The 25,955-nt window shown below is 43.7% G+C and overlaps 3 protein-coding genes across 3 annotated transcripts in view; all 3 read right to left on the bottom strand.

Moving 5' to 3' along the window:
* The window catches only part of LOC119720126, a 50,697-nt gene extending 40,325 nt beyond the window's left edge, over positions 1-10,372 (bottom strand). The window contains exons 1-5 of the mRNA XM_038189679.1: positions 9,664-10,372; positions 1,609-1,814; positions 1,135-1,242; positions 481-639; positions 134-281 (exon numbers count right to left, since the gene is read on the bottom strand). Coding sequence (XP_038045607.1) covers positions 134-281; positions 481-639; positions 1,135-1,242; positions 1,609-1,814; positions 9,664-10,357 — 1,315 coding nt within the window. The 5' untranslated portion in view covers positions 10,358-10,372. The remainder of the gene's footprint in view (positions 1-133; positions 282-480; positions 640-1,134; positions 1,243-1,608; positions 1,815-9,663) is intronic.
* A 58-nt stretch (positions 10,373-10,430) lies between these two features.
* Positions 10,431-12,043, bottom strand: LOC119720873 (galactose-specific cell agglutination protein gsf2-like; the record flags this gene model as incomplete). The annotated part of the gene is made up of 2 exons (XM_038190739.1): positions 10,431-10,447; positions 10,531-12,043. Coding segments are annotated over 2 exons (1,530 nt in total), but the record flags the coding sequence as incomplete, so codon positions are not given.
* Positions 12,044-12,136: 93 nt separating this feature from the next.
* On the bottom strand, positions 12,137-25,045 carry LOC119720872 (mucin-5B-like; the record flags this gene model as incomplete). The annotated part of the gene is made up of 13 exons (XM_038190738.1): positions 12,137-12,181; positions 12,983-13,057; positions 13,409-13,483; positions 13,706-13,768; positions 14,705-14,752; positions 15,977-16,057; positions 18,395-18,493; positions 20,447-20,494; positions 21,008-21,067; positions 21,989-22,087; positions 22,598-22,654; positions 23,987-24,046; positions 24,986-25,045. Coding segments are annotated over 13 exons (870 nt in total), but the record flags the coding sequence as incomplete, so codon positions are not given.
* Between the last annotated feature and the right edge of the window lie 910 nt (positions 25,046-25,955).

Here is a 25,955-nt window from a genome sequence, read left to right as displayed (position 1 = left end):
AAAAAATCATTAGTTTATAAAGATGTCTCTACCTCTTCATGCATTCTAAGAGACTATGCCCCAAGAGTAACCAAACTGATGCAGGGAACATTTGACATCAAGTATCTCAGTTGTATACTGAAACATTTCTCACCATCAGATCTGATGATGTCATTGCAGATTGTTGCTGCAATTGCAGCAATTGTTGAGTTGTTGTCACAAGGACTTGGAACACTGGTCGATGTTTCAGGGCATTCTGCTGTGTTGACAATGTAGCTATTGGCAAATGCCAACAATGATGTCTGCAAAATAAAAAAAACAAATCAATACAAACATCAATACAAGAAGAATTGAATTAAAGATCACAAGAACATTACATAAGATGCTAACAATTAAACTTTTGGACTTCCTTAGATAGCAGTTATCATGAACATGATCACAAAATTATGATCTCCCCAAATTTTCGATTTGAAAAAAAAAAGAATCCTCATCAAATCTTACAGGTGATCCAGAAATTGAAGTAAAGTCATCATCAGGGTCTCCATCGTTGTTTCCTCCAAGGCCGCAGACCATCGTCCTGTAGGTAGTTCCATTCAGAAGAACCTTCACTCCAGTAGAGCCGTCCCACTTCACTCGCAGTCCAAGAGGGGTCAGAATAGACTGCAATCAGAAACGAAGTTGAAATTCTTCATTTCTAAATTCTTATAACTTAATTTTATCATAAACGAAGTTGAAATTCTTCATTTTTAAATTCTTATAACCTATTACTTTTTCCACTTCTTTCTTATCGCAAACACATAACCATCATACCATAATTCCAAAGTAAAAGGAATGTACAATATAAGCATTGAAAGAATTGGCCAAAATTGCAATAATGACAGTGTCAGTATTCAATCTTTTGAAAGTTTCACCTCTAATAATCTATTTCAATGTTTCTTTTTTTAATATAACAGTTTATTTCACATTTAGAAACTCTCAACCACTCCTCAAATTCTGCGTGGGTATTTCAAAAAAATTGTTGATTAATTACAAATTGATGGGCTAAAAAATGTTCCTAATTGGAAAGATGCAATAATTTCAATAACTGTATGGGCTTGCTAGTAATAGTTCAATTTAAAAATCTTAATTGGTACAAAGCTGAAATGGAATACACACCGTCTGCAGACCAGTTCTCCTGATGCTGATGTCATTTCCTAGGAACGCCGGAGTGTTGACTGCGATGTCATTCACAATCTGCCGTCTTCCTCGTTGGAGTTGAATTATCTATTTGAATGGTCATAACACCACTTATTAATCAAACAAAAGAAACATTTGCAGCAAAATGCCGTGTTGTTATAGTATAGACCTTACCACCATCAACTCAAATATATATGTACAGGGTGCCCCCCCCCCAAAAAAAACCCCTCAAACATTACAAATATCAGTATATATTTGGAGAAGAAAGTTCATTAGCTTTTCAAAAAAAAACCCAAAAACTTTCCAATTGGGTCAATATTTATTGAGTTCTGGCCAATTAAACATAAGGGGCCGATTTTTCATTTTTTTCAACGGTTTTAATTGCCATCTGAATTTGTTTAATCGTTAAGGATGGAGGAAGACAAGGTATGGATGATTGATTCCAAAACCTACCGTGTCACCCAAAGTGATGCGCACTGACTGAGTAACTGCCGTCTGGAAACTACTGGTGCTTTGCTGGTTGACAGTCACCACTTCAAACTGCGAGTTATCTGCAATGCAATCTGAGGCAAGCAGATACTCGCAGTCACCTTGGAAGGTGAAGTGGCGGCCGTCAAAGGTGGTGTAATGAGGATCGCCAACGGCAATAGCCTCAACTTCTGTGTATCAGGAGGGAAGCATTGGAAAGAAGGATTAAGAGCATCGTTCTCATCGGCTAAGCTACGTCAAAAAATAATGCAATGATGTGGTGATTGTGAAAATTGAGACAGACGGGACAGACGGGACTGACGGGACAGACAGACTTGCGACAATCCCTACAAAAAAGCAACCCATTGTGAAACGAGCTCAGTCCAAACTCTAACACCTAAGTTAAAACCTCATTTACTCCTGACTAATCAATAATACTTACTTCTTGGGTCGGCGAAATGAGGCAAGAACACAAGCAACAAGAAAAACAATACCCGAGTCACACGCCCACCCTGACAGAAGTGGAGATTCTAAGGTTTAGGAACACGGGTTAGTGTTAGTGAGAGTTTGATCCTATACCTTAAATTTGCACTTCCTAAAGGCGATTGCGGATCCTGGTCCCGTTTTTCAAGTATATTGCTTGTGTTTGCAACAAATAACTTGACCGGTATTTAAGCCTATGTAAAAGCTCTTAATTACGTTTAGTTGAACCTCACTGTTGTTGGAGTGAGCTCGCTTTACTGGGTTGCTATCAACCTTTTTATAATGTCCTACATAAACCTGAAGTGATTCTTGAAGTGTAGCTTAATTAAAATGATTACAACTAACTTTTCCTAAACAACTTACAAAAAATCTGAAATATCCTAAATTTGCATTAACTTCCGAAAAAAAATGAACCCGAAATCTTAACGACTCTTTAAAGATGTTTAACTGATAAAAAAGCAAAAAAGCAAAAAAAAAAAAAAAGTCTAAGAGATTAAGATAGAAATTAAAACCCTGCACTTATTTTGTGTGGTTCCTAAAGTTGTACCCATTTACCTCCCAAAAAGTTTGTTCCTTTACCTAATAAAGTGTTCAAGTTGAACAACAAACATTAGGTCATACAGCCCAACAAATAAAGACTTCCTTTTTTTCCTGCTAAATTAAGATCTCGGCTACATTGACAATTGACTTTTTAACCAAAAATCTCCGTATGGGCTGTCCCATGCGAAAACGGCAGCAACTAAAGTTTGACTACCTGTAATGTAACAGAACCTTCACCTAATATACATTCATCTATAGTCTTATGCAGATACCAAAGAAAAGAGTTATATACCAGTTTGTCTAATTCCTGAAGCAAAAACCTTTTCGATCTTATTACACCAACGCTACATATATCTACGCTAAACTCAGTCAACATCCTAATCTATCCAGGCAGACATGTGTCATAAAGAACACTGCCTGCCGGGCACTCCAAGATGAAGCCAATCCAACAAAACGGTGTGGCAAGTGCCCTGCGACAAGAATTGGCCCTCAAGTATTCAGCAAACACGGCCCATCCTTCTCTGGAATGTCTGAATGGAGGTGTTGTTTGAACAGTGCCGAGTTGGAGTTTGTCAACTGGGAGGTGTCCCATCGCCCATCAGGTCGAGTCGATACTGAACTCCGGTTTCATAACAGGTTGAAAGTTTAATTAAATAAGCCCATTTCGTCTGTCAAGCTAGTCGAAGTCATCAAAATTATCCTTATTCGATGCCATCAGATCACGCTCTCTTGAATCATCCATTGGGAGTTTTTTTTCCTTCACAGTTTCAGCTTCCAACTCCACGTAGTTCAATTATTAATGAAAGCGTAACCTCCAAGAAAAGTGTCTCAATGATTAGAAACATCTGAGAATGGTCTGAAATTATTCTAAAGCTTCTAGTGAAAAGGAGTTGTGTCCTCGCCTACTCGTCAACGTAACGAGTTATGATTGAATATATTCCATTTTATAATCGCGGGGTCAATGGCCATTGTGGCCACCGAATATCAAGAGAAAGAATACTTGACATCAAGATACATTGTCAGCGGCGACCATTCAACTCAAGGTTCTTTTCCCTCTTTTCAACTCCAACCGTCTGGTACAGAAAGTGTGAAAAAAGCGAGTGCTATCTAAGTCAGTCATCAAAATCGCCGTCCGTCCACTCTGCCGCCGTCGAAAGTTTCCAATGGCGAGAAAACATTTTGGCAACACATTCCAACTATGTGATGTTTTTTTCCTGTTGTTATCCGAACAAAACCATCACGGATCCACCATGAAATTCCAACTCCAGTGCGAGAAATACAACCAGCAGCCTGAGAGAGTCTCCAATGGCGGTCGGTCGATCGATGCGACGATGCCCAAGCCAAGAGCCGAAATGTGCATCGCGCTAAGCCCACAACGGTTCCCATAACGTGCGTACCAAGCAACGGTCCCTCTGCTTTTGTTCTGTGTCACTGTGTGATACCAATAGTACACAAAGCTAAACCCGACACACCCAGTATTCACATGCAACGTCCTTTCATGCTTGAAAGCAGGACAAAAGATACTACTTATCCTTCTTAATACCCCGGTACTCGTCCAGCATATGTAGACCCACCCTGTTACGTAAGTCCATGCAGATTTAGGCGCAAATTAGAAACTTCTTATACAAGAACTGATTTCCAATGACGCATGTCCACGAGCTTTGAAATGATGACGCTGCAGGTAGACATTTTATCTCAGCTTCATCAGTTGTGGATACAAATAAAGCAAACATCAGAAATGTATACCTCATCTTTAACGCATGTAATTTGTTTACATATAAAGACAACGAAATCTACAAATAAACCTATATCGTGTCATTAATTTTGTTAATGAAAGTGGAAAACCTTTGTAGTTACAGTAATATATCTAGTCCCTATTTAGAAAAGTCATCTATTTTCGGGATGAAACTCGAAAATACAAACTTTCGGGGTAGATTCTTTTTTTTTCGGAGACAGGGTCTCACCAAGATTTTCTGAGACCATTTTGAAATCCAGATTTCCCCCTAAAATGTTATTTCAAATCAAACTTTTAACCTTCTTAAAGCTTTCAATAAGGTTGCTCCTGTGTCTCCAAGCACAAAGGACATGCCTGCATTACTGTCGGGCCGCAAATAATTGGAAAATTATACATTTAATATTCCACAATTCAACATGGCGAACCTTTCCTTTGGTGTCCCATTAATAACTTTTGTGTCGCCAAAAGAAATCCAAACAAATATTTCAAGTCCCGTTGCAACTCCTAAATAGCACGTACATTACATGTTTATGCCACTAAGAGGAGAAATAATGCAGATAATATAAGTTAGAACGTACATGCCAGGTGTCGGATTATACTGCATGCATTATGAATTACATAATTTAAAAAGATCAACAACAAAAAAAGGAAAGGGAAAATGGGAATAATTCGCTGAGTTTAAAAATATCACGGCATTAAAAATTATCGAAGGAAAGAAGTTAATACTACCTGATCCGTTTTCCAGTAAATTTGACACTGTGACTAGTCTCATGTTCGTGATCTTTTCAGTAAGTTTCCTAATTGCGTACCCTTTGTAAATTACAAACCGGATTCAGATTTACACTGCCTCAATCATAGAAAAATTACGAATTATACATGAAAATAAAAATTGGCCAAACTTGAGAAAAGTGAGTTATATGATAAAAGCTCCCAAATCGTCCTCTTTATAGAATGGCTTTTGAGGAGAATAAACGGAGATTTTAAAGTAAAGAGCTTGGCCTCCTTTTGCCTTCGAATCAAACTGGAGTTTTGCTTTGTCAACGGCAAGCAAAGTCCGGGACATGACGCCACATACATTGTAAAAATGTATTCTTTAGTGAATATTTTTGTGGATCTTGTAAGAAGTAACAGCTTATTCTGTAAACAGAATAAGCTTCTTACGGCACCTTCAGGATGATAAGTGTTTACAGAAAGATACGTTGATGTTGATTCAACACGAAAGGAGATGACCAGTTTCACGATTTCTTTCAAATATACATAAAGTCGCCATTGGAATGTACGGCTTAAATATATCTACGCCCGAAGATCAAACTCCCTTTACGGGAAGAATTAATGTGACATTCTTAGCCTGGGGATGGGCGTATAGAGAAGACTGATAATCTGGACTTCTTAAAGCTTAAGCTTTTCTGGCCTTCTTTTTCGATACAAAACCTATCCAACACGCCAGCGGTAAATATAATTGGGTGCTTGTTACAAACGATCGGTATGCACTTTCTCCGTGACTGATTCGAGATGGTGTAAAAAAAGATTGTGATGTAAATAAAGGGTTCTGTCGCAGACGCCTCTTAATAGAATCAGGATCTTTATCGGGATTTTTGATCAAACAAATTCTATAGCGCGAGGTGGATAAGCAAAACAGGGACCATTAGAAATGGTTCGGGTACGGGATACGTGTGCGGCTGGCGAACAAATAGAGGGCTATATCACAATTCCGTGAAGTTATTTCAACAAACTCATATATTTCTTCACATTATGATGTGGAAGGTACATTGCTCACATGTTTTTTTTGTGTCAGATGAAAATAACCACGCAAATAGTAATTTAAAAAGGAACTTTTCCCGAGCTGCATACGTGTCCCCCGTACGCATGCAATTTCTTACCATACCATTATGGTCCCTATAGGACCTTGATCATGCTGCCACCATTTCAGTCATGTTCCCGGTATCCAATTACAGTACTGAATGATAATGTGCAAACAAGAGAAACAGGCTTTCCTTCCAGCCTCGCTTTGGTTACTTTGATTTGAATGGAAAAAATCAAGATGGCCGCAACATGATAATTGTGTCTTATACAAAGGGAACAACCCGCAGTATTGCTCACCTTCCTCACCACTCATATACATGTAGGTCTAACTTATGTCCGTAATTTCGCAATAGCGCCTCCAGCGACAGCCTCTTTCGTATTAAATTCAATGCTAAATATTAAATGTATACATTCGTCCGGACATATTTATTAACCATATTTTACACTTCTGGGTGGCCGAAAAATCCACATAATGTTTTGCATTTAAGGAGATAATGTTGAAAAGTGCCATGTTTATACCTGACAAGGCAGCGATTTTTGCGTTATCTTTAATACGTAGGCCTATTTTCAGCAGTGCATAAATTCCATCGAGTTGGAGCCAAACTGTCAAAATTAACACAGGACTGGCGCCGCTATAAAATACATACCGGGTGATAGTATGAGATCGGGTCTTGAGATAGTCAGATTTAAGAACATGGTTAAAGCATCTTCCTAAATGTTAATTGCTTCAAACAAGTTTTTGCGATGTTATCAAAAGGGCGCATACCGGCCGAGGGTACACCATAAATCATAAAGGTCTTTGCTAATTCGCTATTACTAAAAACCTGAGACCGCGTCCGACGGAATCGTCTATTAATGGTATAATCACGATGAACTTTCTTTCAATAGTCCATTAATGGCCTGCTTGTAAATCTAAGTGTAATAGAAAAAAAACTGCATCTACCGTCAGTCTTCTTTTTTTAAGACGTGATGCCGTTTCTTTGTGAGTTCAGTATTTGCTGGATTAGATAAAATAATAGGCGATGTGGACTGAAAGTATATAGGTAAGCTTCCACGAGTACGGGGATTCGGGGTAAGTGGGAAGGCAATGTTTATATACAAGCAGTGTCACTTTCTATAAACACCTCTTCTATTATCTTGTTAGGCCTACTTTCGTGAAATCTCCAGGAAAAGCATGTAGCTCTCGGCTGTTATCTAACTACACGTATTTCAAAGACGCATCATGACCCTTTTCGAGCGTGTATTTGCTTCACGAAGGACATAAATCCCGCCTAATTTCAAGACTGTTCAGCTGGGTTAAACTATAATTTTGAACGGGACGGTAACTTTTTTTTAAAATCTAAAATACATTCTTCTTCACTCAGACTCCATTGTAACTCTTATAGGTTTGCCAACATTTTTTGATGCATGTTTGAAGAAAAACCCAAGCACTAAGAAATCGATACTGTTTGTTGGATAATAATACCCCCTGCCGTTACAGACGCTCTTGTTTTGTTTTTCTAACGGGTTAAATCGATCGGACTGCAAGAGCTTAGACACTTGTGTTACTTCACACTGTTTTCAAGCACCGGGGACATAATATTTCTTGTCAGCCAAACAAGAAAACACAAAAGGCCCGGCCCACAGCACTGAAAAATAGAATCGATATCCTGCTAAAATTTACTGAAGTCTGTTCCCTGTAAATACGGGTTTAGCTGTATGTGCACGTCAAGGTCGCAAGGAGTGCGTGCACTCCTTTTATGGGATAGAATCATGAAATACATGCAACTCAACAGGTTAAAAGTATTCCAAGATGTGTAATTTACCGCGTGAAATGTACTGGGCCATAAGCCATGAACCGTTCTTTAATGGATCATTTTATCATTGAAATAATGTTCCTGTAATCAAAATTAATCTGATGGAAAACGGTGAGCGCCCATGTCCGTACCTGAAATGCAGAAATCGATGTGAATTCAACATATATCAACGTTTGAGAGGAATGGTTTATAAGCCTAGTGAATTTTCCGAAAGACAATCCCCACCCCTATTAAAAAAAAAATTTACAAAAAATCAATTTTCACAATGTATACAGGGTGAGTAACAGAAAAGGCCCCTTGGATAATTCCTTGTCTCCCACAAAAACGGGAAAGGTTACCAGTTTTTTTTTCTCTTCAGCCAACATTCGATCTGGGTATTGACCACATTCAGTACAAATTTCACTGATATTCATCCATGCACGCAAAGGATGTGTAAGCGTTCAATCAATGGCTGCCTTTGGACTTCGAATCTGAAACAGAGACATATTATTTCTGACGAAGGGAAAAGGACTTGGGAAAAACTCCCTTAGTTTCTTCTTTTTTTACATTACGAACAATCATTTCTTGTACCCTGACAACCTACAACTATGATTGAGACCCATATGGTAAATGCATGAAAACTGGTCTTGGGGTTAATAGTTCAAGTTAGTAAAAAACAACAGACTGAGACCAAAAGTACAGAACGACATGCAACAACATCCTACCAACTTCAATAACTGTTTAACCACTTTGTAATTACCGTAAGGTGCTGAGCAGCAGGTCATTCGAGGAAAGTTATTCATTCCAGACAAGTTTAAGGAAAGTTATCTTATATAAGAGTTCAAGGAAAATTGTCATCTGGAGCGAGGTATATACCTCTCTCCAGAAAGTGAAGACTAGTCACTGAAATTTGAAGCTTAAGATCCGACTAGTGAATGTCCGTATTTTTGTAACTTTAAAAGATCGACCATTGAAAAGTCTGGGTCTGGTGGAATGACTTTTCAAAAAAATGTCATGCCATATTTATAAGTGTTTCCATGCGCATTCCACGCATGTTGCTTGTTTCAATGTTTTATAGCTAAACCCATTGATTTTCTACATGCAATCTGATACATCGGACTTAATTTTTGGGAAGACAGTAGCTTCAGATGCAACAACAAAACAAACAAACAAACAACACAACAACCCAACAAACAAAAACAATTTTTTTTTTAATTAACAAAAACAGCAATCAAGTGGCATGAGTACACTAGCACTGCCGAAAACACAAATGAATCGTCAGTGAAGGGAAATGTCTGGCATCAAATTTCATTTCTAAAAGACAACTCATAACACATCATTGAAAAACGTAATCTAAGCGTACACTAAACAAATCGACAAGAATAAGACCTATGCCTACAAGTTGATCAATCTAAAGACCGGTATTCAAAGTACAGAGAAATAAAGTACACCACAACATTGGCCAGAATGAAATTCAGACTTAAACTCCCCACAATCATCTGAATAATATATAAATTCATGAAACGAAGCACGCAATAAGCAGGTATCTGCGTTGACTGACTGTACCATATCATGAAACCCCACAAACACAGACCATCCACCACAGAAGAGCTGACAACATTATCTCTGCACATGTTTTGATTTTAACAATGCATGGAGTCCCAATTTTAGAGTTTTGAAAATGAAAATAAGAAACCGTCCTACCTCCAATTTCAGCAACTTTTGTAGTTTCCGGGAAACTTGTCACATGTGGAGCTGTTGGGTTCACTGGAGAGGTAATGTTGCTAATTGTGCTAAGAGATTCTGTTGTAATACTTTCTTCGGAGGTGCCAGAAATGGTTATCTGCCCAAGGGTGGTCAATTTCAATGTCTCATGGAGGTCAGTAACTGTTTCTGTTGTTATTTTGGCAGGAGCAGTTGTCTGTACCTTTGTGCTCCCTGCATCGACAGTTAAGGTTTCTGTAAAGACAACAGTTTGTGGGAAGATCGTTTGCTGAAGAGTAGCAGGCGATGGTGTAGTGGACTGTGCGAAAGATGTATGATCCCCTGTCACCAATGAAGTAATTTCTGGCGGGGTTCCCAGAGGTGTAGATGTTTGGGGGAATTGTGTATGTTCTAGAGAATCCGTCGTCTGCCCAAAAGTACCAACTTTAGCAGTAGTAAGTTCTGAAGGGGTAAACTCAGTCATTGTTTTTCCTTCAGATGTAGTCTGTGCAACGGTTTTGCTTCTCTTCGATTCTGTTATCTGAGTCTGGGCTGGTGTATTCTGGCTTGCTGTAGTCTGCTCTGTTGTTTTATAGGTAGCTGTCACAAACAGAGTTGTTCCTGTGGTTGCAGCTTCGGTGGTAGTTGTAAACTCTTCGGTTGTTGTTTCAACTGGAGTTGAAATCTCTGCCATTGTAGTAGCTTCGGTTGCTGATGTTTGCTCCACAATGGTGCTTGATTTGGCAGTACTACTCTGCCCTGAAGCACTAACCTGAACTGTTGTCTGTGCTGGAGTTGTAGTTTCAGCCAAAGTGCTTAATTGGGAACTGGTTGTATCCTCTTTTGTCGTTGCTACAGTTGTCTCACCAACAGTTGTACTTTCAGATGCAGTGCTGACCTCAGCTTCAGTCTGCTCAACTGATGTTGATTTCTCCAGGGTGGTCGTTGCTTGGCTTACTGTCGTTTCGACAGGTGTAGTGACAACACTTCTCTCAGCGCTAGTTGTATCAGCAACCGAAGTTGTATTTTCAGAAACAGTGGTTAAAATCTTTGTCGTGGTAACCTCAACAGTGCTTTCCTGGCCTGCTGCGGTAGTACCATTTATAGCAGCTGTCGCAACATCTGTTGTAGAGTGAGCTACAGTGCTGGCCTCAGCAGTGCCGGTTTCCTGACCTGTTGTCTGAACAGCGGCTGTGGTCGTCTCTGCAGCAGTTGTTGTCTGAGACACCTTTGTTGTCTCTGTTGCAGATGTGCTCTCAATATCAAATGTTGTCTGTGCTGGAGTTGTACTTTCAGAAACAGAGATTAATCTCTTTGTCATGGTAACCTCAACACTGTTTGTTTGGCCCGGTGCGGTAGTACCATCTCTAGCAGTTGTCGCAACATCGGCTGTGGTTTTCTCTGAAGCAGTTGCTGTCTGAGATACTTTTGTTTCCCCTGCTGCGGCTGTGCTCTCAATATCAAATGTTGTCTGTGCTGGAGTTGTGAACTCGGGCAATGTAGTCACTTTGCCTAAAGTACCTACTCCCAGAGTAGTTGTTGGACCTTCGATGGTGGTTACATCTGCAACAGTTGTCTCAGCAACAAATGTGCTTTGAACAACTGTGCTGGCCCCAGCAGATGTCGTTTCCGGACTAGATGTTTCATAAGCTTTTGTTGTTGCTTCTGAAACCATTGAAACGCGGTCCGATGTGGTTTCCAAAACAGTGGGACCAAGACTAGTTGTGCTTGCTGCAGATGTGGTCTCAGCAGCCTCTATTGTATGTGCTGCAGTGGTGGTCTCGGCAGCAACTGCTGTCTGTGCAGGAGTTGTAGTTTCAGCGAAAGTACTTTCTTGGGCACTGGTTGTATACTCTTTTGTCGTTGCTACAGTTGTCTCACCAACAGTTGTACTTTCAGATGCAGTGCTGATCTCAGGTTCAGTCTGTTCAACTGTTGTTGATTTTTCCAGGGTGGTAGGTGATTGGCTTACTGTCGATTCGACATGTGTAGTAACAACAGTTCTCTCAGCGCTAGTCGTATCGGCAACTAATGTTGTCTTTGCTGAAGTTGTACTGTCAGAAACAGGGGTTAATCTATCTGTTGTGGTAACCTCAGCAGTGCTTGTCTGACCTGGTAAGGTGGTACCATCTCCATAAGTTGTAGCAGGGTCTGTTGTAGAGTGAGTTACAGTGGTGACCTCAGCAGTGGCAGGTTCCTGATCCGTTGTGGTCGCCTCTGCACCAGTTGTCTTAGCAGATGTGCTGATAGCAGCTGATGTCTCAGAAGCTGTAGTTGTTACCTGATCTGTTGTGATACCTTCAGAGACAGTTGTTTCAAGAGATGTAGTCACACCCTGTGTGGTAGTCTCGACGTCAACAGTAGTATCAGCCACAGTGGTACTTCTGCCGGTTGTGGCAACCTCTGGAGTTGTCTGGGATGTTCTGGTGGATAAAGCTCCTGTACTGCTCTTTGCTAGAGTAGTCTCAGTACCAGTGGTTATTCCAAGGGATGTGCTCGCACCAGCTGATGTCTGTGCAGCTGTGGTTATTCCCTCCTCTGTGGTCGTACCTACAGCAATAGTAGTTTCCACAGGTGTAGTCACAATTGAAGTTGTTGCCTCTGCTACAATTGTAGTTTCAGCCACAGTTGTAGCTCTATAGGTTGAGGCTATTTCTGGAATGGTTGTCTCAGATGTTATGTGAGTTACAGCTTCTGTGCTTCTCTCTGCCAAAGTAGTCTCAATACCAGAGGTTATTCCTACAGTTGTGCTAATACCAGCTGACGTCTGTGCAGCTGTAGTTGATCTCTGCTCTGTGGTGGTACTTTCAACAAAAGTAGTTTCAGCAGATGTAGTCACTGCTGGTGTTGTTGTCTCTGCCACAACTGTGGTTTCAACCAGAGTTGTATCTCTCCTGGTCTTGGCTTCCTCATCAGTTATTGTCTGGGATATCATGCTTGTAACAGCTTCTGTAGTTCTGTCTGGAACAGTTGTCTCAATCCCAGTGGTTAAAACAGAAGTTGTGCCAATATCAGATGTTTGAGCAGCTGTGGTTGTTGCGGGAGCTATTGTACTACCTTCATCAACAGTGGTGTGTGCAGGTGAAGTGGTGTGTGCAGTTGTCTCTGCTGCAATGGTTGTCCCGATCACGGTTGAGGCACCGACTGTTGTGACCTTATCCTCAAAAGTTGTCTCGGCTGCTGTTGATGTACCAGCTGCTGCAGTTGTCTCTGCACCTGCAGTAGTGGTCTTGGTAGATGTGCTGATAGCAGCTGATGTCTGAGGAACTGTAGTTGTTACCTGATCTGTTGTGATACCTTCAGCGACGGTTGTTTCAACAGATGTAGTCACAGTAGTATCAGCAACAGTGGTACTTCTGCCGGTTGTGGCCACCTCTGGAGTTGTCTGGGATGTTCTGGTGGATAAAGCTTCTGTACTGCTCTCTGCTAGAGTAGTCTCAGTACCAGTGGTTATTCCTAGGGATGTGCTCGCACCAGCTGATGTCTGTGCAGCTGTGGTTATTCCCTCCTCTGTGGTCGTACCTACAACAATAGTAGTTTCCACAGGTGTAGTCACAATTGAAGTTGTTGCCTCTGCTACAATTGTAGTTTCAACCACAGTTGTCGCTCTATAGGTTGAGGCTATTTCTGGAATGGTTGTCTCAGATGTTATGTGATTTACAGCTTCTGTGCTTCTCTCTGCCAAAGTAGTCTCAATACCAGAGGTTATTCCTACAGTTGTGCTAATACCAGCTGACGTCTGTGCAGCTGTAGTTGATCTCTGCTCTGTGGTGGTACTTTCAGCAAAAGTAGTTTCAGCAGATGTAGTCACTGCTGGTGTTGTTGTCTCTGCCACAACTGTGGTTTCAACCAGAGTTGTATATCTCCTGGTCGTGGCTTCCTCATCAGTTATTGTCTGGGATATCATGTTTGTAACAGCTTCTGTAGTTCTGTCTGGAACAGTTGTCTCAATCCCAGTGGTTAAAACAGAAGTTGTGCCAATATCAGATGTTTGAGCAGCTGTGGTTGTTGCGGGAGCTATTGTACTACCTTCATCAACAGTGGTGTGTGCAGGTGAAGTGGTGTGTGCAGTTGTCTCTGCTGCAATGGTTGTCCCGATCACGGTTGAGGCACCGACTGTTGTGACCTTATCCTCAGAAGTTGTCTCGGCTGCTGTTGATGTACCAGCTGCTGCAGTTGTCTCTGCACCTGTAGTAGTGGTCTTGGTAGATGTGCTGATAGCAGCTGATGTCTGAGGAACTGTAGTTGTTACCTGATCTGTTGTGATACCTTCAGCGACGGTTGTTTCAACAGATGTAGTCACACCCTGTGTGGTAGTCTCGACGTCAACAGTAGTATCAGCAACAGTGGTACTTCTGCCGGTTGTGGCAACCTCTGGAGTTGTCTGGGATGTTCTGGTGGATAAAGCTTCTGTACTGCTCTCTGCTAGAGTAGTCTCAGTACCAGTGGTTATTCCCTGGGATGTGCTCGCACCAGCTGATGTCTGTGCAGCTGTGGTTATTCCCTCCTCTGTGGTCGTACCTACAGCAATAGTAGTTTCCACAGGTGTAGTCACAATTGAAGTTGTTGCCTCTGCTACAATTGTAGTTTCAGCCACAGTTGTAGCTCTATAGGTTGAGGCTATTTCTGGAATGGTTGTCTCAGATGTTATTTGAGTTACAGCTTCTGTGCTTCTCTCTGCCAAAGTAGTCTCAATACCAGAGGTTATTCCTACAGTTGTGCTAATACCAGCTGACGTCTGTGCAGCTGTAGTTGATCTCTGCTCTGTGGTGGTACTTTCAGCAAAAGTAGTTTCAGCAGATGTAGTCACTGCTGGTGTTGTTGTCTCTGCCACAACTGTGGTTACTAACAGAGTTGTATCTCTCCTGGTCGTGGCTTCCTCATCAGTTATTGTCTGGGATATCATGCTTGTAACAGCTTCTGTAGTTCTGTCTGGAACAGTTGTCTCAATCCCAGTGGTTAAAACAGAAGTTGTGCCAATATCAGATGTTTGAGCAGCTGTGGTTGTTGCGGGAGCTATTGTACTACCTTCATCAACAGTGGTGTGTGCAGGTGAAGTGGTGTGTGCAGTTGTCTCTGCTGCAATGGTTGTCCCGATCACGGTTGAGGCACCGACTGTTGTGACCTTATCCTCAGAAGTTGTCTCGGCTGCTGTTGATGTACCAGCTGCTGCAGTTGTCTCTGCACCTGCAGTAGTAGTCTTGGTAGATGTGCTGATAGCAGCTGATGTCTGAGGAACTGTAGTTGTTACCTGATCTGTTGTGATACCTTCAGCGACGGTTGTTTCAAGAAATGTAATCACACCCTGTGTGGTAGTCTCGACGTCAACAGTAGTATCAGCCACAGTGGTACTTCTGCCGGTTGTGGCCACCTCTGGAGTTGTCTGGGATGTTCTGGTGGATAAAGCTTCTGTACTGCTCTTTGCTAGAGTAGTCTCAGTACCAGTGGTTATTCCTAGGGATGTGCTCGCACCAGCTGATGTCTGTGCAGCTGTGGTGATTCCCTCCTCTGTGGTCGTACCTACAGCAATAGTAGTTTCCACAGGTGTAGTCACAATTGAAGTTGTTGCCTCTGCTACAATTGTAGTTTCAGCCACAGTTGTAGCTCTATAGGTTGAGGCTATTTCTGGAATGGTTGTCTCAGATGTTATGTGAGTTGCAGCTTCTGTGCTTCTCTCTGCCAAAGTAGTCTCAATACCAGAGGTTATTCCTACAGTTGTGCTAATACCAGCTGACGTCTGTGCAGCTGTAGTTGATCTCTGCTCTGTGGTGGTACTTTCAGCAAAAGTAGTTTCAGCAAATGTAGTCACTGCTGGTGTTGTTGTCTCTGCCACAACTGTGGTTTCAACCAGAGTTGTATCTCTCCTGGTCGTGGCTTCCTCATCAGTTATTGTCTGGGATATCATGCTTGTAACAGCTTCTGTAGTTCTGTCTGGAACAGTTGTCTCAATCCCAGTGGTTAAAACAGAAGTTGTGCCAATATCAGATGTTTGAGCAGCTGTGGTTGTTGCGGGAGCTTTTGTACTACCTTCATCAACAGTGGTGTGTGCAAGTGAAGTGGTGTGTGCAGTTGTCTCTGCTGCAATGGTTGTCCAGATCACGGTTGAGGCACCGACTGTTGTGACCTTATCCTCAGAAGTTGTCTCGGCTGCTGTTGATGTACCAGCTGCTGCAGTTGTCTCTGCACCTGCAGTAGTGGTCTTGGTAGATGTGCTGATAGCAGCTGATGTCGGAGGAACTGTAGTTGTTACCTGATCTGTTGTGATACCTTCAGCGACGGTTGTTTCAACAGATGTAGTCACACCCTGTGTGGTAGTCTCGACGTCAACAGTAGTATCAGCAACAGTGGTACTTCTGCCGGTTGTGGCAACCTCTGGAGTTGTCTGGGATGTTCTGGTGGATAAAGCTTCTGTACTGCTCTTTGCTAGAGTAGTCTCAGTACCAGTGGTTATTCCTAGGGATGTGCTCGCACCAGCTGATGTCTGTGCAGCTGTGGTTATTCCCTCCTCTGTGGTCGTACCTACAGCAATAGTAGTTTCCACAGGTGTAGTCACAATTGAAGTTGTTGCCTCTGCTACAATTGTAGTTTCAGCCACAGTTGTCGCTCTATAGGTTGAGGCTATTTCTGGAATGGTTGTCTCAGATGTTATGTGAGTTACAGCTTCTGTGCTTCTCTCTGCCAAAGTAGTCTCAATACCAGAGGTTATTCCTACAGTTGTGCTAATACCAGCTGACGTCTGTGCAGCTGTAGTTGATCTCTGCTCTGTGGTGGTACTTTCAGCAAAAGTAGTTTCAGCAGATGTAGTCACTGCTGGTGTTGTTGTCTCTGCCACAACTGTGGTTTCAACCAGAGTTGTATCTCTCCTGGTCGTGGCTTCCTCATCAGTTATTGTCTGGGATATCATGCTTGTAACAGCTTCTGTAGTTCTGTCTGGAACAGTTGTCTCAATCTCAGTGGTTAAAACAGAAGTTGTGCCAATATCAGATGTTTGAGCAGCTGTGGTTGTTGCGGGAGCTTTTGTACTACCTTCATCAACAGTGGTGTGTGCAGGTGAAGTGGTGTGTGCAGATGTCTCTGCTGCAATGGTTGTCCCGATCACGGTTGAGGCACCGACTGTTGTGACCTTATCCTCAGAAGTTGTCTCGGCTGCTGTTGATGTACCAGCTGCTGCAGTTGTCTCTGCACCTGCAGTAGTGGTCTTGGTAGATGTGCTGATAGCAGCTGATGTCTGAGGAACTGTAGTTGTTACCTGATCTGTTGTGATACCTTCAGCGACAGTTGTTTCAACAGATGTAGTCACACCCTGTGTGGTAGTCTCGACGTCAACAGTAGTATCAGCCACAGTGGTACTTCTGCCGGTTGTGGCAACCTCTGGAGTTGTCTGGGATGTTCTGGTGGATAAAGCTTCTGTACTGCTCTTTGCTAGAGTAGTCTCAGTACCAGTGGTTATTCCAAGGGATGTGCTCGCACCAGCTGATGTCTGTGCAGCTGTGGTTATTCCCTCCTCTGTGGTCGTACCTACAGCAATAGTAGTTTCCACAGGTGTAGAAACAATTGAAGTTGTTGCCTCTGCTACAATTGTAGTTTCAGCCACAGTTGTAGCTCTATAGGTTGAGGCTATTTCTGGAATGGTTGTCTCAGATGTTATGTGAGTTACAGCTTCTGTGCTTCTCTCTGCCAAAGTAGTCTCAATACCAGAGGTTTTTCCTACAGTTGTGCTAATACCAGCTGACGTCTGTGCAGCTGTAGTTGATCTCTGCTCTGTGGTGGTACTTTCAGCAAAAGTAGTTTCAGCAGATGTAGTCACTGCTGGTGTTGTTGTCTCTGCCACAACTGTGGTTTCAACCAGAGTTGTATCTCTCCTGGTCGTGGCTTCCTCATCAGTTATTGTCTGGGATATCATGCTTGTAACAGCTTCTGTAGTTCTGTCTGGAACAGTTGTCTCAATCCCAGTGGTTAAAACAGAAGTTGTGCCAATATCAGATGTTTGAGCAGCTGTGGTTGCGGGAGCTATTGTACTACCTTCATCAACAGTGGTGTGTGCAGGTGAAGTGGTGTGTGCAGATTTCTCTGCTGCAATGGTTGTCCCGATCACGGTTGAGGCACCGACTGTTGTGACCTTATCCTCAGAAGTTGTCTCGGCTGCTGTTGATGTACCAGCTGCTGCAGTTGTCTCTGCACCTGCAGTAGTGGTCTTGGTAGATGTGCTGATAGCAGCTGATGTCTGAGGAACTGTAGTTGTTACCTGATCTGTTGTGATACCTTCAGCGACGGTTGTTTCAACAGATGTAGTCACACCCTGTGTGGTAGTCTCGACGTCAACAGTAGTATCAGCAACAGTGGTACTTCTGCCGGTTGTGGCAACCTCTGGAGTTGTCTGGGATGTTCTGGTGGATAAAGCTTCTGTACTGCTCTTTGCTAGAGTAGTCTCAGTACCAGTGGTTATTCCAAGGGATGTGCTCGCACCAGCTGATGTCTGTGCAGCTGTGGTTATTCCCTCCTCTGTGGTCGTACCTACAGCAATAGTAGTTTCCACAGGTGTAGTCACAATTGAAGTTGTTGCCTCTGCTACAATTGTAGTTTCAGCCACAGTTGTAGCTCTATAGGTTGAGGCTATTTCTGGAATGGTTGTCTCAGATGTTATGTGAGTTACAGCTTCTGTGCTTCTCTCTGCCAAAGTAGTCTCAATACCAGAGGTTATTCCTACAGTTGTGCTAATACCAGCTGACGTCTGTGCAGCTGTAGTTGATCTCTGCTCTGTGGTGGTACTTTCAGCAAAAGTAGTTTCAGCAGATGTAGTCACTGCTGGTGTTGTTGTCTCTGCCACAACTGTGGTTTCAACCAGAGTTGTATCTCTCCTGGTCGTGGCTTCCTCATCAGTTATTGTCTGGGATATCATGCTTGTAACAGCTTCTGTAGTTCTGTCTGGAACAGTTGTCTCAATCCCAGTGGTTAAAACAGAAGTTGTGCCAATATCAGATGTTTGAGCAGCTTTGGTTGTTGCGGGAGCTATTGTACTACCTTCATCAACAGTGGTGTGTGCAGGTGAAGTGGTGTGTGCAGTTGTCTCTGCTGCAATGGTTGTCCCGATCACGGTTGAGGCACCGACTGTTGTGACCTTATCCTCAGAAGTTGTCTCGGCTGCTGTTGATGTACCAGCTGCTGCAGTTGTCTCTGCACCTGCAGTAGTGGTCTTGGTAGATGTGCTGATAGCAGCTGATGTCTGAGGAACTGTAGTTGTTACCTGATCTGTTGTGATACCTTCAGCGACGGTTGTTTCAACAGATGTAGTCACACCCTGTGTGGTAGTCTCGACGTCAACAGTAGTATCAGCAACAGTGGTACTTCTGCCGGTTGTGGCAACCTCTGGAGTTGTCTGGGATGTTCTGGTGGATAAAGCTTCTGTACTGCTCTTTGCTAGAGTAGTCTCAGTACCAGTGGTTATTCCAAGGGATGTGCTCGCACCAGCTGATGTCTGTGCAGCTGTGGTTATTCCCTCCTCTGTGGTCGTACCTACAGCAATAGTAGTTTCCACAGGTGTAGTCACAATTGAAGTTGTTGCCTCTGCTACAATTGTAGTTTCAGCCACAGTTGTAGCTCTATAGGTTGAGGCTATTTCTGGAATGGTTGTCTCAGATGTTATTTGAGTTACAGCTTCTGTGCTTCTCTCTGCCAAAGTAGTCTCAATACCAGAGGTTATTCCTACAGTTGTGCTAATACCAGCTGACGTCTGTGCAGCTGTAGTTGATCTCTGCTCTGTGGTGGTACTTTCAGCAAAAGTAGTTTCAGCAGATGTAGTCACTGCTGGTGTTGTTGTCTCTGCCACAACTGTGGTTTCAACCAGAGTTGTATCTCTCCTGGTCGTGGCTTCCTCATCAGTTATTGTCTGGGATATCATGCTTGTAACAGCTTCTGTAGTTCTGTCTGGAACAGTTGTCTCAATCCCAGTGGTTAAAACAGAAGTTGTGCCAATATCAGATGTTTGAGCAGCTGTGGTTGTTGCGGGAGCTATTGTACTACCTTCATCAACAGTGGTGTGTGCAGGTGAAGTGGTGTGTGCAGTTGTCTCTGCTGCAATGGTTGTCCCGATCACGGTTGAGGCACCGACTGTTGTGACCTTATCCTCAGAAGTTGTCTCGGCTGCTGTTGATGTACCAGCTGCTGCAGTTGTCTCTGCACCTGCAGTAGTGGTCTTGGTAGATGTGCTGATAGCAGCTGATGTCGGAGGAACTGTAGTTGTTACCTGATCTGTTGTGATACCTTCAGCGACGGTTGTTTCAACAGATGTAGTCACACCCTGTGTGGTAGTCTCGACGTCAACAGTAGTATCAGCAACAGTGGTACTTCTGCCGGTTGTGGCAACCTCTGGAGTTGTCTGGGATGTTCTGGTGGATAAAGCTTCTGTACTGCTCTCTGCTAGAGTAGTCTCAGTACCAGTGGTTATTCCTAGGGATGTGCTCGCACCAGCTGATGTCTGTGCAGCTGTGGTTATTCCCTCCTCTGTGGTCGTACCTACAGCAATAGTAGTTTCCACAGGTGTAGTCACAATTGAAGTTGTTGCCTCTGCTACAATTGTAGTTTCAGCCACAGTTGTAGCTCTATAGGTTGAGGCTATTTCTGGAATTGTTGTCTCAGATGTTATTTGAGTTACAGCTTCTGTGCTTCTCTCTGCCAAAGTAGTCTCAATACCAGAGGTTATTCCTACAGTTGTGCTAATACCAGCTGACGTCTGTGCAGCTGTAGTTGATCTCTGCTCTGTGGTGGTACTTTCAGCAAAAGTAGTTTCAGCAGATGTAGTCACTGCTGGTGTTGTTGTCTCTGCCACAACTGTGGTTTCAACCAGAGTTGTATCTCTCCTGGTCGTGGCTTCCTCATCAGTTATTGTCTGGGATATCATGCTTGTAACAGCTTCTGTAGTTCTGTCTGGAACAGTTGTCTCAATCCCAGTGGTTAAAACAGAAGTTGTGCCAATATCAGATGTTTGAGCAGCTGTGGTTGTTGCGGGAGCTATTGTACTACCTTCATCAACAGTGGTGTGTGCAGGTGAAGTGGTGTGTGCAGTTGTCTCTGCTGCAATGGTTGTCCCGATCACGGTTGAGGCACCGACTGTTGTGACCTTATCCTCAGAAGTTGTCTCGGCTGCTGTTGATGTACCAGCTGCTGCAGTTGTCTCTGCACCTGCAGTAGTGGTCTTGGTAGATGTGCTGATAGCAGCTGATGTCTGAGGAACTGTAGTTGTTACCTGATCTGTTGTGATACCTTCAGCGACAGTTGTTTCAACAGATGTAGTCACACCCTGTGTGGTAGTCTCGACGTCAACAGTAGTATCAGCCACAGTGGTACTTCTGCCGGTTGTGGCAACCTCTGGAGTTGTCTGGGATGTTCTGGTGGATAAAGCTTCTGTACTGCTCTCTGCTAGAGTAGTCTCAGTACCAGTGGTTATTCCTAGGGATGTGCTCGCACCAGCTGATGTCTGTGCAGCTGTGGTTATTCCCTCCTCTGTGGTCGTACCTACAGCAATAGTAGTTTCCACAGGTGTAGTCACAATTGAAGTTGTTGCCTCTGCTACAATTGTAGTTTCAGCCACAGTTGTAGCTCTATAGGTTGAGGCTATTTCTGGAATGGTTGTCTCAGATGTTATGTGAGTTACAGCTTCTGTGCTTCTCTCTGCCAAAGTAGTCTCAATACCAGAGGTTATTCCTACAGTTGTGCTAATACCAGCTGACGTCTGTGCAGCTGTAGTTGATCTCTGCTCTGTGGTGGTACTTTCAGCAAAAGTAGTTTCAGCAGATGTAGTCACTGCTGGTGTTGTTGTCTCTGCCACAACTGTGGTTTCAACCAGAGTTGTATCTCTCCTGGTCGTGGCTTCCTCATCAGTTATTGTCTGGGATATCATGCTTGTAACAGCTTCTGTAGTTCTGTCTGGAACAGTTGTCTCAATCCCAGTGGTTAAAACAGAAGTTGTGCCAATATCAGATGTTTGAGCAGCTGTGGTTGTTGCGGGAGCTATTGTACTACCTTCATCAACAGTGGTGTGTGCAGGTGAAGTGGTGTGTGCAGTTGTCTCTGCTGCAATGGTTGTCCCGATCACGGTTGAGGCACCGACTGTTGTGACCTTATCCTCAGAAGTTGTCTCGGCTGCTGTTGATGTACCAGCTGCTGCAGTTGTCTCTGCACCTGCAGTAGTGGTCTTGGTAGATGTGCTGATAGCAGCTGATGTCTGAGGAACTGTAGTTGTTACCTGATCTGTTGTGATACCTTCAGCGACGGTTGTTTCAACAGATGTAGTCACACCCTGTGTGGTAGTCTCGACGTCAACAGTAGTATCAGCCACAGTGGTACTTCTGCCGGTTGTGGCAACCTCTGGAGTTGTCTGGGATGTTCTGGTGGATAAAGCTTCTGTACTGCTCTTTGCTAGAGTAGTCTCAGTACCAGTGGTTATTCCTAGGGATGTGCTCGCACCAGCTGATGTCTGTGCAGCTGTGGTTATTCCCTCCTCTGTGGTCGTACCTACAGCAATAGTAGTTTCCACAGGTGTAGTCACAATTGAAGTTGTTGCCTCTGCTACAATTGTAGTTTCAGCCACAGTTGTAGCTCTATAGGTTGAGGCTATTTCTGGAATGGTTGTCTCAGATGTTATTTGAGTTACAGCTTCTGTGCTTCTCTCTGCCAAAGTAGTCTCAATACCAGAGGTTATTCCTACAGTTGTGCTAATACCAGCTGACGTCTGTGCAGCTGTAGTTGATCTCTGCTCTGTGGTGGTACTTTCAGCAAAAGTAGTTTCAGCAGATGTAGTCACTGCTGGTGTTGTTGTCTCTGCCACAACTGTGGTTTCAACCAGAGTTGTATCTCTCCTGGTCGTGGCTTCCTCATCAGTTATTGTCTGGGATATCATGCTTGTAACAGCTTCTGTAGTTCTGTCTGGAACAGTTGTCTCAATCCCAGTGGTTAAAACAGAAGTTGTGCCAATATCAGATGTTTGAGCAGCTGTGGTTGTTGCGGGAGCTTTTGTACTACCTTCATCAACAGTGGTGTGTGCAGGTGAAGTGGTGTGTGCAGTTGTCTCTGCTGCAATGGTTGTCCCGATCACGGTTGAGGCACCGACTGTTGTGACCTTATCCTCAGAAGTTGTCTCGGCTGCTGTTGATGTACCAGCTGCTGCAGTTGTCTCTGCACCTGCAGTAGTGGTCTTGGTAGATGTGCTGATAGCAGCTGATGTCTGAGGAACTGTAGTTGTTACCTGATCTGTTGTGATACCTTCAGCGACAGTTGTTTCAACAGATGTAGTCACACCCTGTGTGGTAGTCTCGACGTCAACAGTAGTATCAGCCACAGTGGTACTTCTGCCGGTTGTGGCAACCTCTGGAGTTGTCTGGGATGTTCTGGTGGATAAAGCTTCTGTACTGCTCTTTGCTAGAGTAGTCTCAGTACCAGTGGTTATTCCTAGGGATGTGCTCGCACCAGCTGATGTCTGTGCAGCTGTGGTTATTCCCTCCTCTGTGGTCGTACCTACAGCAATAGTAGTTTCCACAGGTGTAGTCACAATTGAAGTTGTTGCCTCTGCTACAATTGTAGTTTCAGCCACAGTTGTAGCTCTATAGGTTGAGGCTATTTCTGGAATGGTTGTCTCAGATGTTATTTGAGTTACAGCTTCTGTGCTTCTCTCTGCCAAAGTAGTCTCAATACCAGAGGTTATTCCTACAGTTGTGCTAATACCAGCTGACGTCTGTGCAGCTGTAGTTGATCTCTGCTCTGTGGTGGTACTTTCAGCAAAAGTAGTTTCAGCAGATGTAGTCACTGCTGGTGTTGTTGTCTCTGCCACAACTGTGGTTTCAACCAGAGTTGTATCTCTCCTGGTCGTGGCTTCCTCATCAGTTATTGTCTGGGATATCATGCTTGTAACAGCTTCTGTAGTTCTGTCTGGAACAGTTGTCTCAATCCCAGTGGTTAAAACAGAAGTTGTGCCAATATCAGATGTTTGAGCAGCTGTGGTTGTTGCGGGAGCTATTGTACTACCTTCATCAACAGTGGTGTGTGCAGGTGAAGTGGTGTGTGCAGTTGTCTCTGCTGCAATGGTTGTCCCGATCACGGTTGAGGCACCGACTGTTGTGACCTTATCCTCAGAAGTTGTCTCGGCTGCTGTTGATGTACCAGCTGCTGCAGTTGTCTCTGCACCTGCAGTAGTGGTCTTGGTAGATGTGCTGATAGCAGCTGATGTCTGAGGAACTGTAGTTGTTACCTGATCTGTTGTGATACCTTCAGCGACGGTTGTTTCAACAGATGTAGTCACACCCTGTGTGGTAGTCTCGACGTCAACAGTAGTATCAGCCACAGTGGTACTTCTGCCGGTTGTGGCAACCTCTGGAGTTGTCTGGGATGTTCTGGTGGATAAAGCTTCTGTACTGCTCTTTGCTAGAGTAGTCTCAGTACCAGTGGTTATTCCTAGGGATGTGCTCGCACCAGCTGATGTCTGTGCAGCTGTGGTTATTCCCTCCTCTGTGGTCGTACCTACAGCAATAGTAGTTTCCACAGGTGTAGTCACAATTGAAGTTGTTGCCTCTGCTACAATTGTAGTTTCAGCCACAGTTGTAGCTCTATAGGTTGAGGCTATTTCTGGAATGGTTGTCTCAGATGTTATGTGAGTTACAGCTTCTGTGCTTCTCTCTGCCAAAGTAGTCTCAATACCAGAGGTTATTCCTACAGTTGTGCTAATACCAGCTGACGTCTGTGCAGCTGTAGTTGATCTCTGCTCTGTGGTGGTACTTTCAGCAAAAGTAGTTTCAGCAGATGTAGTCACTGCTGGTGTTGTTGTCTCTGCCACAACTGTGGTTTCAACCAGAGTTGTATCTCTCCTGGTCGTGGCTTCCTCATCAGTTATTGTCTGGGATATCATGCTTGTAACAGCTTCTGTAGTTCTGTCTGGAACAGTTGTCTCAATCCCAGTGGTTAAAACAGAAGTTGTGCCAATATCAGATGTTTGAGCAGCTGTGGTTGTTGCGGGAGCTATTGTACTACCTTCATCAACAGTGGTGTGTGCAGGTGAAGTGGTGTGTGCAGTTGTCTCTGCTGCAATGGTTGTCCCGATCACGGTTGAGGCACCGACTGTTGTGACCTTATCCTCAGAAGTTGTCTCGGCTGCTGTTGATGTACCAGCTGCTGCAGTTGTCTCTGCACCTGCAGTAGTGGTCTTGGTAGATGTGCTGATAGCAGCTGATGTCTGAGGAACTGTAGTTGTTACCTGATCTGTTGTGATACCTTCAGCGACAGTTGTTTCAACAGATGTAGTCACACCCTGTGTGGTAGTCTCGACGTCAACAGTAGTATCAGCCACAGTGGTACTTCTGCCGGTTGTGGCAACCTCTGGAGTTGTCTGGGATGTTCTGGTGGATAAAGCTTCTGTACTGCTCTTTGCTAGAGTAGTCTCAGTACCAGTGGTTATTCCTAGGGATGTGCTCGCACCAGCTGATGTCTGTGCAGCTGTGGTTATTCCCTCCTCTGTGGTCGTACCTACAGCAATAGTAGTTTCCACAGGTGTAGTCACAATTGAAGTTGTTGCCTCTGCTACAATTGTAGTTTCAGCCACAGTTGTAGCTCTATAGGTTGAGGCTATTTCTGGAATGGTTGTCTCAGATGTTATTTGAGTTACAGCTTCTGTGCTTCTCTCTGCCAAAGTAGTCTCAATACCAGAGGTTATTCCTACAGTTGTGCTAATACCAGCTGACGTCTGTGCAGCTGTAGTTGATCTCTGCTCTGTGGTGGTACTTTCAGCAAAAGTAGTTTCAGCAGATGTAGTCACTGCTGGTGTTGTTGTCTCTGCCACAACTGTGGTTTCAACCAGAGTTGTATCTCTCCTGGTCGTGGCTTCCTCATCAGTTATTGTCTGGGATATCATGCTTGTAACAGCTTCTGTAGTTCTGTCTGGAACAGTTGTCTCAATCCCAGTGGTTAAAACAGAAGTTGTGCCAATATCAGATGTTTGAGCAGCTGTGGTTGTTGCGGGAGCTATTGTACTACCTTCATCAACAGTGGTGTGTGCAGGTGAAGTGGTGTGTGCAGTTGTCTCTGCTGCAATGGTTGTCCCGATCACGGTTGAGGCACCGACTGTTGTGACCTTATCCTCAGAAGTTGTCTCGGCTGCTGTTGATGTACCAGCTGCTGCAGTTGTCTCTGCACCTGCAGTAGTGGTCTTGGTAGATGTGCTGATAGCAGCTGATGTCTGAGGAACTGTAGTTGTTACCTGATCTGTTGTGATACCTTCAGCGACGGTTGTTTCAACAGATGTAGTCACACCC

This window comes from Patiria miniata, unplaced genomic scaffold, assembly GCF_015706575.1.
Source record: "Patiria miniata isolate m_02_andy unplaced genomic scaffold, ASM1570657v1 HiC_scaffold_9, whole genome shotgun sequence".
In the NCBI taxonomy this organism is placed as follows: Eukaryota; Metazoa; Echinodermata; class Asteroidea; order Valvatida; family Asterinidae; genus Patiria; species Patiria miniata.
This window is presented reverse-complemented; position numbering and strand designations above follow the sequence as displayed.